Source organism: Hippoglossus stenolepis, chromosome 14, assembly GCF_022539355.2.
Source record: "Hippoglossus stenolepis isolate QCI-W04-F060 chromosome 14, HSTE1.2, whole genome shotgun sequence".
Taxonomy (NCBI): Eukaryota; Metazoa; Chordata; class Actinopteri; order Pleuronectiformes; family Pleuronectidae; genus Hippoglossus; species Hippoglossus stenolepis.
This window is the reverse complement of record NC_061496.1, coordinates 11540717-11560637: the sequence shown is the minus strand read 5'-3', so window position 1 is coordinate 11560637 and position 19921 is coordinate 11540717. Positions and strand designations below refer to the sequence as shown.

The 19921-nt window shown below is 43.0% G+C and overlaps 1 protein-coding gene across 1 annotated transcript in view; it reads left to right on the top strand.

Moving 5' to 3' along the window:
* The window catches only part of rnf13 (ring finger protein 13), a 40106-nt gene extending 21646 nt beyond the window's left edge, over positions 1 to 18460 (top strand). The window contains exons 5-10 of the mRNA XM_035177234.2: positions 5140 to 5227; positions 6007 to 6097; positions 7504 to 7609; positions 8532 to 8625; positions 16393 to 16473; positions 17008 to 18460. Of these exons, the coding sequence (XP_035033125.1) occupies positions 5140 to 5227; positions 6007 to 6097; positions 7504 to 7609; positions 8532 to 8625; positions 16393 to 16473; positions 17008 to 17378 (831 nt within the window). The 3' untranslated portion in view covers positions 17379 to 18460. The remainder of the gene's footprint in view (positions 1 to 5139; positions 5228 to 6006; positions 6098 to 7503; positions 7610 to 8531; positions 8626 to 16392; positions 16474 to 17007) is intronic.
* The last annotated feature ends 1461 nt before the right edge of the window (positions 18461 to 19921 follow it).

Sequence of the window (19921 nt, the reverse complement as noted above, 5' to 3'; positions counted from 1 at the left end):
CACACAATATATTGACTTATTATCAAACTGATAAATCTTTCAGATACACTCCAGGTGGAATAATTTCAATGCAAATTTATGAGCACTTATACTGTGTATCACACTGTGTTCTTAACCTCCAGAGTAAAAGCTTCTGCAGGTTGTTAATTTCACTCGCACGGCTCTAAAAACAACATCCAATTAAGCCGAGTCCAGTCTGCCTTATACAAATCCATATTGGTCAATAGCATGAGTAAACCCACCACGACTGTGCAGCAAGCAGAGTCAGACTTTGGTCAGCACACGGCAGGGTGCCATGAAGAGGGAGAAAAAAAGAATCAGATGCTTATTATATTTCAAAACTGTTATGAGTCCAAGGCCTGATCGTACAAAAAAGGAAAAAATATTGCAGAGTGAAGGAGAGCGAGAGAAAAACAGAGCTAGAGCTGGAGCCAAGTCATGCCGTCACATGACAATAAAAGATGTGGAGATGCCCTTGAGGAATACACTTAACCTTTAGTTCTCCCACTGTAGCTGCACAATAACAGTTCGGGGCAACTGCCATGTGAAAAAACATGAAACTTTTCACAATAATAATGAAGAGCTATATTTTAGTTTTGATGTTTTCCCCTTTTTTTCCATGCACTGTCATAATGAAGTTGGTTGTATAGAGTGATATTGTGTAGGATAAAAAGCAGGAGTTTTATGTGTGCTCCCACAGGGATTTCAGCAATTACTCTGTGTAATGAATGCTGTTAAATTGACATGGAAGATGGAGCTCCAGCTCACAATGGTCTGCACGCGGTCGAGGAGAAACTAGTGGCTTTTGTTTAGCTCAAGTCTTATTTCTCTAGGTTTCACATCTCATTTTCCCTCCTCTCTCCCTCTCTCCTTTTCTGCCTCTCCCTCCGCTGCGTCCTCCCTCTCTTCGGTTCTCAGGAATGCACTGAATGTCCTTATCTTGCCCATGCAAACACAAGAGTGAGCCAGCAGCAGAGGTTGAATTCCTCCGCAGATCCCAGGCAGACAGACCACACTGCACACTGGCATCTAGACAGCACACAGCCAGAGTGGCTCCTTAGTTACACTGTAAAATCCCCCTAAAAAGACACTGAATTTAACTGTAGAGCAGTTAGTGTTGAAAGTAAACACCAGGCACTTTGACTTTAACTGTCAACACCTACGTTTTATAAGTTAAGTAGATTTTAGGACTTAAAGTGTGACCTCTAAATGGTTGTTGGCTAGCCAGTGTTTTCCAGTCAGTCAAACTCGGATGGATGGTTGGATGAATGGATGGTTTCATTCCTTTATTGTCATTGTAGAACAAAATTAGTAACAATCCACAGGTGCTCTCCCACATACGTAACAGACACTAGTTAAAACAATACAAACTGTACAAGTAGTGAATGTTTAGATAATTAAATTTCCCATATTATGCATTTTGGGTTCCCCCCTCTAGCCTGTCACAAAGCTTTTTTGTGGGTGTAAAGGTTTTGGCCTTGTGATGGGCTGGGGACTTGCCCAGGGTTTACACGGCCTCTCCAATGTCAACTAGGACCTGTCACCCTCAAAACTTAGGCGGTACAGCTAATGGATGGAAAGGTTATGCTAATTTACAAAGACCAAAGACTGCAGCAATGGGGGAGTCCCACAGAAAACATTGCTCCATGTAACCTGCCCGTTTACTGGTTATATTGCTCAACTTGGTGTGGCCGAGCAGACGCCATTGTTATCGTAGCTACAGCAGTGCTCACAGCTGATGAAGAAACCTCTGGGAAAGGGGCGTGAGATTTCTGACACATGCCTTAAGCCGCTGTCCAATCAGAGCAGGCGTTCAGAGGCAGACCAATACCTAAAAGAGTGTTTCGGTTGAAAAAAGGTGATGCATAATGTGTATTTTGGACATTCCAGCATCTGTTCTAGTAGACCTCCCACATTAAAATCATGAACCTGTAAAAAGCCCAAATTTGACACTTAAAGACAATAAAATGGCAAAAATGCTTGTTTGTGATATCATACAACCGTAGCCTTCACCTAGCTCACTTTCCTCCCTCAGAACTCATGCACATGCACACACCCAGACGCAGTATTTTGTGTGTGTGTCACTCATCTAGACAGCGTGCCTCTAGACACACACAGCAGCCATTGATACCTCCACACAATAACGCTCTCACAGGAAAACACATGGGCTCACAATGCTGCGGCTGCCAAACGCGCTGCTTCACGTATGCCTGTGCATAAAATCACAATGACGAGGAACGGACAAAGGACAGGACTGCTCAGTGTGGCGTCCATGTGCAGGCCACCACACACACACACACACACACACACACACACACACACACACACACACACACACAAGCCCTAACAGATCTAAATGGATTTCCTTGCACCACAGCAGAGTACAATGCTCGTATAAAGAGGCCTGGTAAAGCTGCAGGGCATACACACACTGACACTCAACACACACTTGCACAGCTCATGTTATTGACAGTGACCACCTTGTCGGATTCGTCCTGTACATGTGAGAGCCCAAAGCAAACGTTTGTGGGACCTGCCTCGTAGTGCATAAAACTTCATTGAAAGTGAAGGACTTAACAACTGTATTGAATCGAAGGTTTCATTATAACCAATTAAGCCATAAATCAAAGCTGCCTTCAAAACCGCATGACCTCCTTTTTACAAAACTTTTTAGGAACAATAAAAACAAATTCAGACATAAAGAATGAATTTTTTAACGTTTTCGTTCCTTTCAAATGTCCAAATGGGTCAAATTTGTATAAAATCTAATCGGATTAATGCTAATCTCATTAAATGTATTTTTTTAGCCTTGTTGTTGCAAATAACAAAGATTACATTCATTTTCAATGTGGAAAAGGCTTTACCGACAACTGGGACACAGTGATAAGCCTTCTTTGGTCTACACCTGCATTTAATGCCAGCTAGCACCCACACTTGTTAACATATTTTACAGGCGTCTTATTAAATATCTATTTTGTAGAGCGGCACCACTAAACAAAACTAAAGGAAGGAACAAAGAAAAGATCAGTGCATTCAGTCCTCACATATTTTCAGTGATTATTTATATGATCCTGATGCAAAAAGTTTTTTTCCTTCAATTGTAGGAGAAACAATCACCATCCCATCTGTATCTCTAACTATGTAAAAGCACATAATGGTTTATTCCAGGATATATCATCACATCCTATTTCCTCCACCACATCTGTTGTGAGCCATGAGCCACAACAATGGCCAGTCAGGATACTGAAACTTCTACAGTGTGTCAGAGCCACAAAAACAGACTCACAGTTGAAAGATCCTCATTACATCAGTTTCCCATGTATCAGTGATGCAGCGCACGGCTGCTGTCACCATTTTACTTTTTAATGTTTCCAGCAAGTTGTAAAAGCGTAAAAAAAAAACTCAACTCATCTGCCTGTCACTTCATCAACAAAATCTTACCTTTAGGAAGTGATTGCACTTTCCTGGATGCGCACACACACACACACTCACAAACACATGCGTGCGCACACACGCGGTAAACAGGTTGATTTCAAGACACTGTAGCATCTGTTTTTATGTAGCAGTGAGAGGCATAACTTTTTTTTCCTCAAGAGGTTTAGAGCAACACATCTATGATTAATGATTGTGTCGACATGGAGGCATGTTTATGCAACAGTGTACAAGCTAAACACAAGCACAGGCAGACGCACAACTACACTTTTTCCCTAACTTGAATAGGGCCTGAGCAATTGTAAACTCGGGACCTGATGCAGCCGCAGGGGAGGGCGGACAGGGACCGGGTGAAGCGACTCGGTGTTGCATGCGTTTTGTGCACCGCAGGAAGGATAAACACTTCACTTCCTGTGTCCGTCACACAACGCCGAACCACGGCCACTAATCACGCATTACGGTCCATCAAGTGCAGACCATACGGTGAAAATGTCATGTAAATCCAGTTAAAGTTGTAAAATGAGGCTTACTTCCTGTTGCCAGTAGGTGGTGCTATCACTATCACTACAAACAGACGAATAGAGTTAATGTTGACATATGGAGCTGTTGAGGCCGGGACTCTGATCATCTCCATGTTGTTAAGACGGCACTCACTGATTTTGAAGTTGATCTGATGAATTCTCTTGGAGGAGTTTGTTAAAATACACAACGTGTAAAATGGCCAAAATGGCCACTAAATCCAAAATGGCCGACTTCCTGTTGTGTTAATCAAATTGGTGCCACTGACTTTTTTTATTTTTTTGTCCGTTGTGTGTACCGAATTTCGTAAAGATCCGTTAAACCAGACAGAATTGGGGATATTGGGTAAGAATATTGAGGTCAGCACTGAAACTCTTCTCCATGTGAGATGTAATTTTTGAATTACAATAACTTGGTATAAAATTGTTGTGCAGACTTTCAAAGTTTGTGATGCCCTCATGTAAAAGAGCAGACTTTCTAACCTTTAGCCCAGTCAGTCTTCAGCTTTTTTCTTACCCCTGGGTTCCCTCTGCTGAATCGAATGTTTCCTGTTTCGGATCTTCAGTTACAGCTCAGTCAGCTGAGTGTTTATCGTGGGGATGTGAGTTGTCTGGGCATTAAATGCAAACATCTTGTCTCTAGTTAACACTTCCTGGGAAATGTACCGTGGAGCCACAGTGTTGCTTTATCTCTGGTCTCTGTCCTCTGCTCAGTTCTGCTGTTGTGATAAAGATCCTGACATAATAAATTCAAAAGCATTCAAATCTAAATTTCATTCACATCAGCCGTAGAGGGCGTCTTTATACTGGCACTGGTACATGTGTCAAACTGTTGTGAGTGAATAGATTGAAGCTTGCAGATTGTACATTGATATTAACGCCATGCTCTGGCTCTACAGCTAAAAGCCTCTTAGTAGAATCAGAGAGCGCTCTCCCTCCCAACCACAACTGGTTTCTGTTTCTATGTCAGTGCTTAATGTGGTTTGATGCTGCTCTCTCTTATAGTGGGACGATATTTGGTCAAATTATCCGACACACAAACTGCTGCTCTGACACTTACCACCTTCACCTTGAGCTATTTTTAGTCTGATAGTAGCAGCTCAGGTTAACCCACTGACAAACCACCAGGTGTCTGCACCAGCGTGGATCCATTTAACCACCAAGACGTCAATGTTTTGTCTCCTCTCAGGTCCTGAACGCCCAGAAAGCGGGATACAAGGCGGCCATTGTTCACAATGTGGACTCCAATGACTTAATCAGCATGGGATCCAACGATCGTAAGTAGCCACCTCCTCCTCTGTGCTCCAACACAGAGGCATTTAACATCGTACACAGATTTCTGTTCATGCATCTCCGTGTTGACAGAGGATGAAGATTTGTTTTTCTATATCTCTGAGCCTGAGGGAAAATAAAGCAAGTATACAGTCAAGAACTCATTATAGTCTCCAAATGTACTTGAGGCAGGATATGATGCCCTGCAGCACCGGAGCCCTCCCTGCCTATGAGTCCTTGTTGTCCCCTTTCGAACCCAGTTTTGTGTCTGGGGTTTTCTTTCTCCTGAGTCTCACCAGCTATCTCAGTCCCCATTTCTTACGTGAGAATGTGCAGCAGGGTCATATTTTATCCAGGAGGCTTCATAAACCCAAAGTGATCTATACACAGTAATGCTAGTTGGTGATAGGTGAATCCTGTCACTTCAGGTGTACGTATGCATCAAAGAGTTTTTTGAAAAACAAGTGCAATCACATTTTTTATGTCACAGAATACAAATACAACTTTATATTTACATAGGAGAATCTGGAACCAGGTTTTGATCATTTTTGCTCAAAAAGTTAAAAGTTGCCTATTGATTTCTGTCAATAAACCAATCGTCTAATATGAATCTCATGATCTTCAAGTCCAAAAGAATGAAAGCTGTGTTAAAAACTCCAGAAAAACGTAAAAAGATTTTTCTCAAATTGTGACACATTTGAATATTTATTATGATAGAGAGAATTCCTGTTTTATTTCGTTTTCTCTGTAGATAATTTATTTTTTGTCTCATTTCCCTTTTTAGTGGATGTTATGAAGCAGATCGATATTCCCTCTGTGTTTGTTGGTGAAGACGCGGCCAACTCTCTGAAAGAAAGCTACACATATGACAAGGGGTAAGACTAAACCTAAATCTAATTTTTCTGGCCATCACTATAAATAGAAACAGTTCTGTTTAGCTCTGCTCATCATGATTCCTTCAGTGAAACCTCATGAAGAGATGTCTGCTTAATTCAGCTGCTTCACTCCAAACTGTCTCTTCTGTCCACTCTGTGCTTCCTGGCTTTGTACAGTGTGATCAAATGTTCAGCCGGCAGCGTTCACTGCAACATATCAGTGCAGAGGATTTGTCTTCTCATGTATTGTCACTGCTGCTGCTGCTGAGGTGATAATCTGGTAATGAAGTGTCTCAGCCTGTCAGAGGAGCGCAGAGAGCAATTAGATCCCATTTCTACATTTTTGAATCAGCTGGTGTGTGTGTGTGTGTGTGTGTGTGTGTGTGTGTGTGTGTGTGTGTGTGTGTGTGTGTGTGTGTGTGTGTGTGTGTGTGTGTGTGTGTGTGTGTGTGTGTGTGTGTGTGTGTGTGTGTGTGTGTGTGTGTGTGTGTGTGTGTACCATCCAAATCAAATTGACTGTTATTCCCACGTCTTTGCTTTCACAGAGGAATGAACTCCAAACATGGTATTGGTTTTGTCATTGTAAACCACGTTAGCTGTTACAGTTTTAACCGGAGCAGAGGGAGTTCTGTGAAAAGACGAAGAGCAGTTTACTTAATTAATTAACAGTGTGAAATGTCATTTTACCGATAAAGGAACCTTGGTTTGACTGTCACACTGCTGCATTTTCAACTGAACATCACCATAAGGAATATCTGAAATGTGGAAGCTCACAATAATACGCTGTTTTGATTACAGAAATAATTCAGCCTCTGTGTTGTCACCGTCACCGTTGCTTTCAGACATGCACTGAACTCCGCACATTTTCCTGGAATTTTCAAGAGGGGCTGTGTGTGAGAATGCAAATGTCCAAGCCAGTTGCTGCTCACATTTTCCAGAACTTTTCCTTTCAGACCCCCAGAGTAAAATGGCCAGAAACTGTCAGAGTGAGCCCATGTGAGAATACAGCAGGAAAATTCACAGCGAGTAAGTGAGCGTGTTGAGGAAGTTTCTGTGAAGAACACAAAACTGATAAAAACAAAAAGGATATAAATATCTTGGAATGAAAAAAAGATTAGCCATACAGGTAGAAGATGCTGAAGAAGATTTCAACCTTAAAAGACAAGGAGATTTGAGCTTTTGGTGATAAGGGTCAAGTTGACGTCATGTGCTGCCTCTTGCACGTTCCACCCAGGCACCACCCCTCACCTTAAAGTTCCAGACATTTTTCTGTTACTCTGAATGCGTCTGATTGCGGACAATCTCCTGCTGCATTCTTCATATGTGAAAAGCAACCTTGCATCAGTGAACCAGTGTTGTGTACCAAAAGTTTCCTGACCTGACTGTGGCTCTGCTTGTTCTTCTAGGGGACACGTTGTCCTCATGTCAGACTTCAGCCTGCCACTAGAATATTACCTGATCCCCTTCCTCATCATCGTGGGAATCTGCCTCATCCTCATCATTGTTTTCATGGTAGGTACATCGAATACAACTCTAACAAAATTGGGCTCATATTAAAAGGTAGATGGCCTCTACTTTTTTTAAATTCTACTGCACCGACAGCCATGGCCAGAGGCTTTATGAGTTGAGGTTGCTTGTGCCTATGTCCGACCTTACATGTTCTTCCAATTAAATATCTCAAGTATGCCCTGAGGGAACTTTTTCAAATTCAGCAGAAACATTCAATTTAACTCAGCTGATCAGATTTTGTTGGCCAAAGGTCAGAGTCATTGTGACCTCACGTCTGTTAGATTCTTGTGAGTGTGATATATCAAGAACGCCTGGAGAAAACTCCCTACATCCGGCACAAACACATTGAAAGATGAACTGAATAGAATTTGGTCAAAGGTCAAAGTCACTGTTACCTCAAGAAACATATTCTTTTGGCCATAACTTAAGAACTCAAACACTAATTGCAGACATTCAATAAAAATGACAAATGGGATAAAATAATGGAAGTGATGACGTTTGATATGCTAACGGTCAAAGGTCAGTTTCACGGTGTCATCATTAGTTTCTGCAGAAACGCAGTTGGCTGAGGCCTATAACTGTGAGATGGTAACTGTAGATGTTTAAATTAGATGCTTGCCAATTAAAAGGAAAAAATATCTGATGTTATTACAGGATTTTTTCCTCCTGAGAACCTGCAATGTTTCTGTTTAATTGCATTAGAAAAACACATTTGAGTCCAAACTGGTTCTTTGTCAAGTATCACAGTGTATTACAGTGTCAGGCTGAAGGCTCTCATCCAATATGAGCTTGAAAATCTCGTACCTGTCCTTATGTAACCATGTTGCTTTGGAGACAGAAATTGTTTTGTGTTTATGGACTTTGGCTTCGTGTGCTGGTTTTAAAAAGATGTGACAGTTTTCTATCTTTTCTTTGCTTTGACTAGATTACCAAGTTCGTCCAGGATCGACACAGAGCTCGGAGGAGCCGCCTGCGCAAAGATCAGCTCAAGAAACTCCCAATTCACAAGTTCAAGAAAGGTAGGGAAGCACAAACATTTCAATTTGTAGTGTTGTAGTCATTTGTAGTCCGGAATAAACATATGGGGCCCGTTTAGTATTAGTCTTTACAATATGATTTGGAGCATGTGATACTATGACCAAACAGTTTCTAGAGCAGCAACAGTTATGTTCACTATTAACTCAATCCAACACTGTCTCACGCAGTAGATTACATGATCACTAAAAACATGACGGGAGACTGTGTGTGTGTGTGTGTGTGTGTGTGTGTGTGTGTGTGTGTGTGTGTGTGTGTGTGTGTGTGTGTGTGTGTGTGTGTGTGTGTGTGTGTGTGTGTGTGTGTGTGTGTGTGTGTGTGTGTGTGTGTGTGTGGGGGGGAGTAGATGGTTGTTTACCAGGTGGTTTGACAAAGCCTTCAACCTTTAAGCCGCTCCAACAGTAACAAGTCACGTTTTTCACAAGTCACGTTCTCTTCATTTCACCTGGTTCACTTCACCGCTCTGCTCGCTGTAACTCGCACTGCAGCCCCAACCAAATCAGAGTCATATTAGACTATGACCAAGAATATAAAAATACTTATTAAACACATGAAATGAGAAATAAAGGACTGTTTCTAATACAAGCCTTCCTCAAATAAAAACCTTCCATCTGCTCTTGAGGTAGATAAGTGAAGGAAATACAGTAAATTATATATTCGCTGGCTGGAGTTCAGTTTGTAGTCGACTGTCACAGAAGCTGTGGAGATGCTGATGCCACGCTGCTGTTTCTCACATGATTTGGCCCAGAAGAGAGGTGTCATTGTTAAACATCTCTCCTCCCTCGAGCTCTGCACCTGTACAGCTAATCGGATTAATATGGACTTGATTTTTTTCACAAAGCCCTGTGTGGCAGATTAGAGCTCCTCACTGTCGAGACTGGACACATGACTGATGGTTTGGAATGTGTGTTGTTCATTCCAGGGGTTGATGTTAAGGTTATTTTATCTGAAAGTTGAACACATGTACAGTAGATGGTGGTTGTTTGTTAGAACAGTAACAGGGAGAAAAATAGATTCGATAAAAAGGTGTGTGAGATGAGTAGTTGAACAAATCTCTGCTACGTCTCTGTTTGAGTTTGACTGGAAACGTTTTAGCTCAGTTTGCCCCTCTGTCGCGGTACAATGGTCAGACTGGCTATAGCATTGTTTTGCAATGCAAATCCTCTCTGTGCTATGGTCAAGTGAGTTTTGTCTGTGTGTGTCTGTGTGTTTCTTCTGTCGGCTGAGTTTCCTCCAGCAGCTGTATTTTGCAGACTGGAAGGCCCCTGACTACACTCAGCTGTGCAGAGGGAAACACCAAGCGGCTTTATAGACGATGGGTGGTGCATGATAAGTGGCCCTCTTGCAAAGCGGCTAATTGACGGGGTTATGAGCTGAGTCGCCCCTCCCCTCCTGGCAGGAACAGATGCACATGCAGCGCAGCAGCTAAAAGTAGCGCCTTAGCTCAGATAGCTGTTTCTGTCGCGTCAGGCTCTGTGGTTCGTGCACGCTGGTGGTTGTGGCTGCGAGCAGCGCCCGCTCTGACTCAGGGTTTCCACCAGGAACTGCTACACTCAACCTCAACCTCTGCGTTGGGGGGGGTTCAGATGTCCAGGAAACAGCCCCCGGGGGGGATGTCTGCGCTCCTGTCAGCTGAGTCAGAGTGTTTGGCGACACAGGAAGCGGACATCAAATCTCCAAACCTAATCACCTTTTAAACTCTGCACTCTGGAGCAATGCTCCAGAGTGCAGAGTTCCTGGAGCAAAGGAACAGAGTGCCCTGATTTTAATGTGGGAGGGCGTAAACAAGAGACTGTGCCTCTGTTGGGGAATTACTGTTAGAGAGTGTTTACTCCAGATAAGGGTAAGACGTCGAATAGCAGGAATATTAACAGAAATTCGATTATAATGTAGAAATATTAGTGTTAAGGTACTAACTATAAGCTGCATATATGCAGATGGAGCAATATAGGTAGTATGAAGATATCCTGGAGACAATATAACAAGATGTATAGAATAAGTCCTTTTACATATCACTCCCTTAAATATTCATGAGGCGCTAAGGACACAACAAACCCCTCTGATTGTCAACCTGTAAATTTGATTAATTGTTAACTCTATGATTTTTAACTAAGATCTTGGCCTGTCGCCTGGAAAATGCATTATCAAGCATGGTACATACCGATCAAGTGGGATTCATACAAAATAGGTCATGGGTGAACGACATGAGTGGACTATTACATTTGATCTGGCTGAATCAAGTTTGAGTCCAATGGGAATTTGTATATGCAACAGAAATAAGACCCTAGTTTGGGGTCTTTGTTGGACGTGCATCACACTGACTGACACCACTACTGCCTGTAGAAGGATTGATGGCTCCTGAGAGTTATTTTCTTCATGGATCTTCTTCCTATAGTCATAATACTATCAGCATGTCCCTGATAGTATTTATTGTTGTGAGTTTCACAACTTTTGTGACATGTATCCTAAGCAACAGTACATGCGATGGTATGCATCTTTATATACCAAAAATAAAGTGTTAACAATTTGAAAAACACACATGGATTCTTCAGTTGATGGACGATATCAGACAGAAACAGGAGATTCTGGTGGCTTGAAGGTTATCCAAGGTTAAATGAATGTGCACCAATATCTGTAAGGAATCTGCTGATTTTCCACAAGACGCTGTGGAAATTCGGATCAATTGCCTCAAGTGATGTGATCTGAGTTCACGTCAGGTCTGAAGACTACAAGTTTGATAATACAAAAAATCTGGAGGTGTGGAAAATAGTGACCTTAACAGACCTCTGCTCCTCATCGCTGCTCGAGGCTCGACGCTACATTAGCGGCTAACACACCAGAACTTCAGACTGAACTGTCTGTGGTCCAGTTGCACTGTGAGCGATGCAGGTGTCTGTGTTTGACAAGTAAGAAGAAAAAAGATGACTGCTGCACTGATTTTGATCCTGCAGAGTCACACAACGTTACATGAGAGTAATGTTAAATCTGTGGAGACGTCTTTTAGGAAAACCTTTAAAAATCTGCTCCTGTTTGAGGACACACCAGTGAATTGGTGTGGCCATGCAGCACCAAAAACGATGCCAGGCTCACTATACATCTGACAAGCTCGAATCACAAAGCTCATCAGACCGGTCTTTGTTTACGGCGTGCTGACTGTGGGTTTTTTCCCCCTATAAGCCTCATGTTGTGACACATCAGAAAATGTTTCTTGCTGTTGGACAATTCGGTGCCACATACGTCCCTGAGTCACTCAAGTCTCTGCTGCTCCAGTTCCCATCCCGACATGTTTTTGGGCAGCTTGCCTGAATTTGGGGTTCATCAATTCAAAAGTGTGCGTGTGCAGCACATAGTGGGAAGGGTGCCTAATGGTGCCCTTGGCCTCAGCTACAGCGGATAATGCTGAGCTCGGACTTTGGGGGCTTTGAACAGATGCAGCTATAGTGAAAGGGGAACACTGTGATGTTGTGTCACTTTTTTAAAGGTGCAATCCATAGTCTGATCAGATCATAGAGTATCTGCTGTGGCATTTTTGTGAGTTTATCTTTTTCAGATTTTCTGGAGTATTTGTGGCTTTGATTCCGTCAATTGCATGTTAAAGTCATTATCAAACTGTCGGAATGATGCAACGATAGCCACTAGATCCTCTCTCCAAGAAGTGTTGCTGAGAAACCTCCCGGCTTCAGCTTTGGAGCAGAGACTGGAAAAATCAGTGGACTGTTTCTGTCGCCTCTGCAAACACTTCAGTTTTTTTCTGTTTCCACACCATTTTCACGTCTGTCTTGCTGCTGCTGTCGTGCACGTTTTTAATTTCTACCTTTCATTTCCCAGTTGTTGGTAGTATTTTCTTTCTATTGCATTTAGCCACCGTTCTGGTCCAGATCTGCACCAGAGGTGGTAGCGTTCAGCTCTGCATAACGTCAGACTCGCATGTATGGAAATCAGAGTCCACAGGGTGAAATGAATAGTAGGCAAAACAAAGAGTGTCTGTATGTATAGAGCACAATGCCTTAATGAAAACCATGGTACCCATGTAATTGGTATACAAAACCAGTCTGAGGCGCAGCATGCAACATAAGGTCTGTGTCAATGTACAGGATTATGTAATAGCAGCTGCCGCGGCTGTCAGCACGCAGCGCCGCGCTGCCATTAACTTGACTTACGCTCTGGTTCTGTTGCAGAGCCTTGCGTCATCCCCGTTTCGGCCGTGAGCCTGATGTTTGAGAGTAAGTCTCTGTCCTCCGGGGGGCGAGTCTCACTAGCAACCAGCGTCCAGCAGACATTAGGAAATCAAAACACACACGCAGAGTGAATTTTAAACTGGCGGAAGAGACCAGAGGGATTGTTTTCAACACTACGTTTAGATGGAGAGAGGCTGGACTCTCCCTGTGACTCCTGACCTCCAGTCTGATCCCTCCCTGTGTATAATGAGTCACTCCGCCCCTCCCTTCAGCCTTCTGCTTCCAAATCATAGGCAGGGAACGCACACACGTACACACACGTACACACACACACACACACACACACACACAGTGAACAGAGCAGCTGCAGTGTCTCAGTGTCGGTGTGTGAGGCATGTTGATGTCAGTACAGAGGAGCTTTCTCTTGTCTCTCGGTCTCTGTGCCAGTTGCCCTCGTCTGATTGGCTCGAGCTGTGACTCACTGTGCAGCAGCAATTTTTTTTCTCTCTTTCGCTGCGTTTTTCGGTCACCCTCTCTTTTCATTCGCTCGCCCCGCTTCACACAGCCACTGCTCATGTGAAGTTCAGTGGGACAGCGTGGTTCCTCTGAGAGCCAGGAGCACTGGCAGACCGGCTGATTAATGAAAACTGAAGAGAGGGAGAAGAGCTGCACGGGCTCGCACGTCCTTTTTAAGATGTGCTACTGGCCCCAAGACGTAACTATAAGACATTCCCAGACCTGTATGAATATACACACTGCCAAAACATTGAAAAATATACTTTACCAGCCCCCTCCAGAGCTGAGACACACAGAGCACACAGGATCAAGGCTCGAGATGAGACAGGGAGCCGTCTACATTATAGGAACATAGCAGACGCACACGCACATTCTTCTTCACATGTTCTTTACCGGTGAGACTCATAAAACTGAATCTCAGCTGGTCGCAGTAATAACATCACTGAGCTGATATCAGGTCAGCGCTTCTAGAAAAGGCCAGTGAGTAATGTCCACAGCAGATCTTTGATCAGCAGGAGTCGGTTCATTTGTTCCGTGATGAGGGATGACCAGACCAGACTGTGAATTATGCTCCGCTGCAGAACACTGCGTTACAGCTTTCTCACCAGACACTGCTTGTTTTAGAAAATGACACAGTTTCCATATCATAAGGCTGATTACAATAAAATATCCACTGAAGGTGATCAGACACTATCAGACTCGTAGGTCACCAGGTTCAGTGGCAGCAGACACATTTATGTGGGTGATGTTGTTGCAGAGGACGACTAGCATTGTTTCACAGTACAAACAAAACCATATGAACTATCCTCAAATATGTGACACTAAAATAAACTATGTACAGATTACTTGAATACAACATGTTTAAAATAGTTGTAAACACACAAACAGAGTTCCGACATTTTATTGAAACCACTTTATTTGAAGGCAAAACTACAGAAAATATCTGTTGTTGTCGCTCTTTGATTCCAGCTCGTCAAAGCCCCTCAAATCAGTCTGATGAACAGTTACACTTTACGAGAGTTACAGCTTTCATGTGACTTTTCACCCTTGTTTTCTCCTTCAGTAAGTTAGTAACTTTTGCTTCTTTGCCTCACTGAATTTCATGAGAACCAACACTCCTTTATCGAGTCGATGCCAAAATTCTGAACGTAAATTAGTTTTCTGCACTGAAGTACCGTAGATGCCATAGGTGGTGGAGATGCAGTTCTTCTGGGACTGACCAGGACAGCATAACTCTACAAGCATGATAAGAGAAGAAGGCATAGTAAACAATTACAACATGTGGGATGGTGGGAAAGAGTGTGGGCGCAGCGACAGGTCTGGTGTATGGAGGTATTTTACATTTGACCATGAGGATCATCGCATGCGTGTGTTGCCTTGTTTTCTAGTTTTTGCTGTGTTGTTGAATTTAGTATCAAGAATCTTTCCATTTCAGTGATATTGTTACCAACACCATAATTTGGGGCGTTGTGACATCCCTTCTGATGGACGTTGTTTTGTCACAACGTCAATGATATCAGGAGGAATCGTGTTGTCCTGTCATTTATATTTAAATACTAGATACACACTCCTTCCTGTGCATTATCTCTTCAGAGCAGAGTCCAGGATACCACTGGACATTCTTGTCTCTGCTTCTCTCAGAATAGCTCAGTAACAGTTAGTGCCACAGTTCAGCGTTTCCTGAGAATAAACTGGATCTGTGCCTGCGTAAACGTTTCCCTCTCCCTCACCCCAACTGTCCAACAGTTAGAGAGGGAGGAAAAGATGGGCGCCGCTCTGGAATAATGTCAGAAGAAAAGGAAGAAGAGTGTTGAGCAGAATAAGAGATGTGAATTATCATTTTGTTGAAGTTGGGAGCGAGGTGGGGACAGAACTGTAAGTGTGAAGAGAAACAATGAGCAATGAGTTGAACATGTTACCTTGAGTTGAAGTTGCTGACGCTCAGAGAGGAAAGGAAGAGGAGGAGGGGCGGGGGAGGCTGTGGTCGATGTGACTCCTCATCCTTATACGGTCACATGCAGCCCTGGCACGGACACAGTCGGGGGAAAACATGCTCATTTAGAGCTTACATAAACACACCGGCTCCACTCCCCTCTCCCCCCTCTCCCCTCTCCCCTCCTCTCGGCCCGGGGAAGAGGAAGGGAAGGAAGAGAGGAGGAACGCTGTGGAATTTGAGAGCAAGTGCGTTGATACATTCCTGGGCTTTTCGTCCGCAGAGACTCTGCACTTTCTGTAACGTTAGGAAATGCAGCGCTGGCACTTTGGTTTTTCGGGATTTTACCTGCGGGCGGGGGTTTGGATGGGCGGGTTAGGTTTGGAAAAGTCACAAAGAGTTTAAGGAAGTCCAACTTGTGAGGCAACCGAGGCGTCATGGATTCAACTGACGTCAGCGACCTTCTGAAAAAAGTACTAAAAACCACCTCCACACACTCACAACCCAAGTTCCAAACTTTGTACACATTGGATCCGGTTAGTTTTGGTTTTTCATTTCATATTTTGTATGGCATACGTTCACTCTGTCGCCATCACCTAGGTGGGCTGCGTCTGCCTATACTTGACGTTGATTGGCTTGTAGACGGCCATGTGTCTGATGTTGACGTGTTGTCCGTTCGGTAGCTTGAAGTCTTTCTGTTCGAATGGAGAAAATTACTGCAACTGGTCAGTAAAAGTGTTTTCACACCGGAAACTGACCAAACCATGGCTCAGTTTGATCCAGTCCGAGATCACCTCTTTTGGTCGGACTAACTTCTGGTCTGTTGGTGCGAGGCACCTTTCACACCTGTTGTTTGGTTCGGACCAAACTGAAAAGTCTTGAGATCTGGACCAAACAATGTACGTGTGAAAACGCCCTATGTCAATCGTGTGAGGTACAAAGTTATGACCTTTATCAGCCCACATTTGTTGCATTATTCCTCATAACTGCACGGCTCATAGTGGATTATTGCACCTATAACAAAGCTTAACTTTTACTTTAATTTAACAGCTGTGAAGAGTCTCTTGTCGTACCGTTACCTGACCTGAGTAAACTAATGCTCAGACGTCTTATCTTCCACCCAGGGGACAGCTATGACGTCTGTGCCATCTGTCTGGACGAATACGAAGAAGGAGACAAACTCCGAGTCCTGCCATGTTCTCATGGTGAGTCAAACATGACGAGAAAGTACCTTGTGCTCGAAACGTCACTACGGAAAAATGCTTTGATGCATATATACAGTCAGATTTACTAGTAGTTGATTGCGGTCACAGTCGAAGGTGTGTTGATGCCATAGACAATCCTGTGATGTTTCCTTATAACATAAACCTGTGAAGATCAAGTTTAATTCAAATGTTGGGATTCTATCAACAATTTATTTCCATCTACGGTTTATTTACAGATGATTTTTGATTGTTTGACCAACACAAATGTGAATAATGCCCCCAATGCACTGCTAAAGCCAATCTAATGGCCAGAAATTCCTTGTTTTTCCCCAAGCTAAACTCCAGTGTTATGTAATTTCACCATAAACTGACCATCAAAGTAGTTGTCAGTTAATTCAGTGGCAATTAAGTAGTTGACTGAGTTCTACTCTTGGGGGTTGAAAGCATTTTATTTATTAACTGAGGGTGTAACGTTAAAATAAAACATTTGACTGTTCTTCGTCGGGAACACTAACTTTTCCTTGTCATGCTCAGCCTACCACAGTAAGTGTGTGGACCCCTGGCTGACCAAAACCAAGAAGACGTGTCCGGTGTGTAAGCAGAAGGTCGTCCCCTCGCAGGGCGACTCCGACTCAGAGGAGGGGGAGAGCGGCCCCGATGAGAACGAGGAGGTGTCCGAGAGCACCCCACTGCTGCGCTCCCTGGCCTCCACCAGCGCCCACTCCTTCGGGACCATGTCGGGAGCGTCGCGCTCGGAGCAGGACCAGGAGTCCTCCGAGTACGAGGACGACGAGCTGGACAGCAGCGACAGCGATGAGGAAGTCACCCTGGAGACCGTGGTGGTGCAGATGCAGCAGCCCTGCGCCGAAGGCCTCGACCACGACCACGACTTGCCCCGAGCTTGACGGATTGTCGTTGGACCCAACTGGTCAATAACCCCCCCCTCCCCCTCCCCGTACCTCGCCCCCACCTCCAACCTCACAGCATCAGAGACTTAAGTTGGGGGCACAAAACAGATTCATCTTCCGAGTTCTTCTGTCACTGCTTCAAATACATTGTAATGTAATAAATGAAATCTAAGTTTTATTTTTAACATGGTCATGGGTAATGTGCTGGTTTCCTCGTGTGACAGGACGTCAGTGAGTGTATCTAAAGGGCTGTTTGACAGATTTGACCGATGGCTCTCATGTACAGTAGACTGTTATACTGTACACTGCTTAGTCATGAAAGATTTCTAGAGATTTAGTCACAAGGAGAAGTCCTGATCATCCTTGACACAAAGCTCAGTAAAAGTACTGTGTATATATAAAGTATATATCACAATAAGTTTTATGTTTACCTTTGATTATCTCCTCTCGTATGTTTCAGACGACTGGAAGGTTCATTATTGTACATACATGTTCTGCTAACTTGACAAACACTCAGCATCCATTTTTTGTCAAACTGAATTTATCACTCAGTAACTATAGAAACATTTAGAGCCACAGCAATATGGTTTTGCCATTTTAATTTGCCGCCTGACGTATGAAGGAGCCTCGCCACCGCTGTCTGTGTTTTGTGCCACAGTTTTACATGTTACAGCAACTGGAGCCAATGAAAAAACGCATTCAGCTCCATGTAACTTCACATCCTGTTACACTCGTTCAAAGTGTGAAAAGACACTTGAAGGACGACTGCGTCCTCTCCACTGCCTGTGGTGAACTTCTGGCTGCTCCAGACCAATCACTTCATCTAACACGAGCAGTTATTGGTCGATAGGCCTCGGAATAGTTGTTTAACTGATCTCCTTTTAATACTGTTTATAGTAAATACGCTTACATGTTTTTTTTGTCATTACATACTTTACATAACATGCTACACTTTGTTTTCATTGACGAATCCTGTTGCCTTTTTTCAGTTGATGTATTTTGTCTCGTCAGTGTTTATCTGCCCACGTTTGTCGGTTCTCAATATGAATTCACATCAATAAAATTAAAATGACACTTGACAAAGAAATTGTCTGTTTCATAGCGGTGACAAACTGACCTCAGTCTGTACATTAAATACTTCAACTGCAGTTTTAAAAACTAAAATGGAGGGTGCAGCTACTTTATATTTCTACTCCACTAAATTTTATTTTACTGCACTTATCTGCATTGTGTCAACCAGTGGTACCCAAAGAGTGAAGAATTAATTCAGATGTGTGCATCAGAACTTTGTTTCTTCCAATTAATCATGACAACTCCTAAGATTTATCCTGTGACCATTTGGAGGGGCCCAACCTCTCGGTTGAGAATAACTGACTTAAACTAGCCAATGGTACAGTAGAGTGGAAGTGTGATTTAAATACAGGACCTTTACTATTAATGAAGTACTTTTACTTAAGCAAAGTATCAGGATACTTCTAACAGTTATCCATGTGAAGTTTTATTATAGTCAAAGGCTTTTCCGAGCACTATATCTGTAAGACCTTCAAGTTAGTTCCATAACTCCCATCTGCTTGGGATCGTGATTTGAGCAGCAGCTTCTGAATGGATTTGAAAGTTTCTTGTCACCTGTGGATTTCAAGGCCAAGGATAAACTCTGAACCTCACAGTTGAGATCAACTCAAAATGCTCAGAAAACTGACTACCTTCACTGGTGGAACACCTGTCAACATGAAGCCATATGAAACTGAGCACCTCACACCGGCAGCCTCAAAAAGGATCACACAGTTGAATCAACACTCAAACTGGAGTATTTAATGCAGGACTGTTGTAGTAGACTAGTTTCACTGAGGTGTGACTGATAAACGAGTGAAAGCCCTGAAGTAGCTTTTAAAATGAACCTGGAACTGTGTCAATGACTACACTATGAACGAAAACTCTCTACAGTCTACATCACTGACTTGCTGCTTATCTGAACACAGAACTGTGAGAACAGTACTTCCTTCATTTGTGGCCTGTGTCATGAAAACCTGCAGAATTCAGGTGGTTCCTTGTTTTACTCAGCAAGGGCAGGTCTTTGTTCAGGATTTCTGCCAGTTTCAAAAAGTTACATTTGAGACTTTAAGACCAGTTATGAATTAAACTTAAGTGAAGTACAATAGATATGAAGGAATCTAGAATTATTTTCTTTTCACCATAATTAAGGTGAAGTAGTCGCATTGTCAAGTCAAACAGCACAAATGATTTCTGATAGGGAGTTTGAAGGCAAAAAAAATACTTTTAAATGCAATGGAGGTAGCGTTAAATGAATGTTAACTTAAGACCTACCTGAATGTATTTAAGACTGTAATATTTTAATGTGTGACTTTAAAGGATTTGTATCTGTGTTAAGGTAACAAGCTGCTAACTTTAGCTTTATATTTGACAGACCCATAAGAAAGTGCTATTGAACTTCTCATTTGACTCCGCAAGAAAGCTAATAAAACACGTTCCCCTGAGCTACTCCTTTAAAGAGACGGAACAAAACGCCAGTAAACACTTGA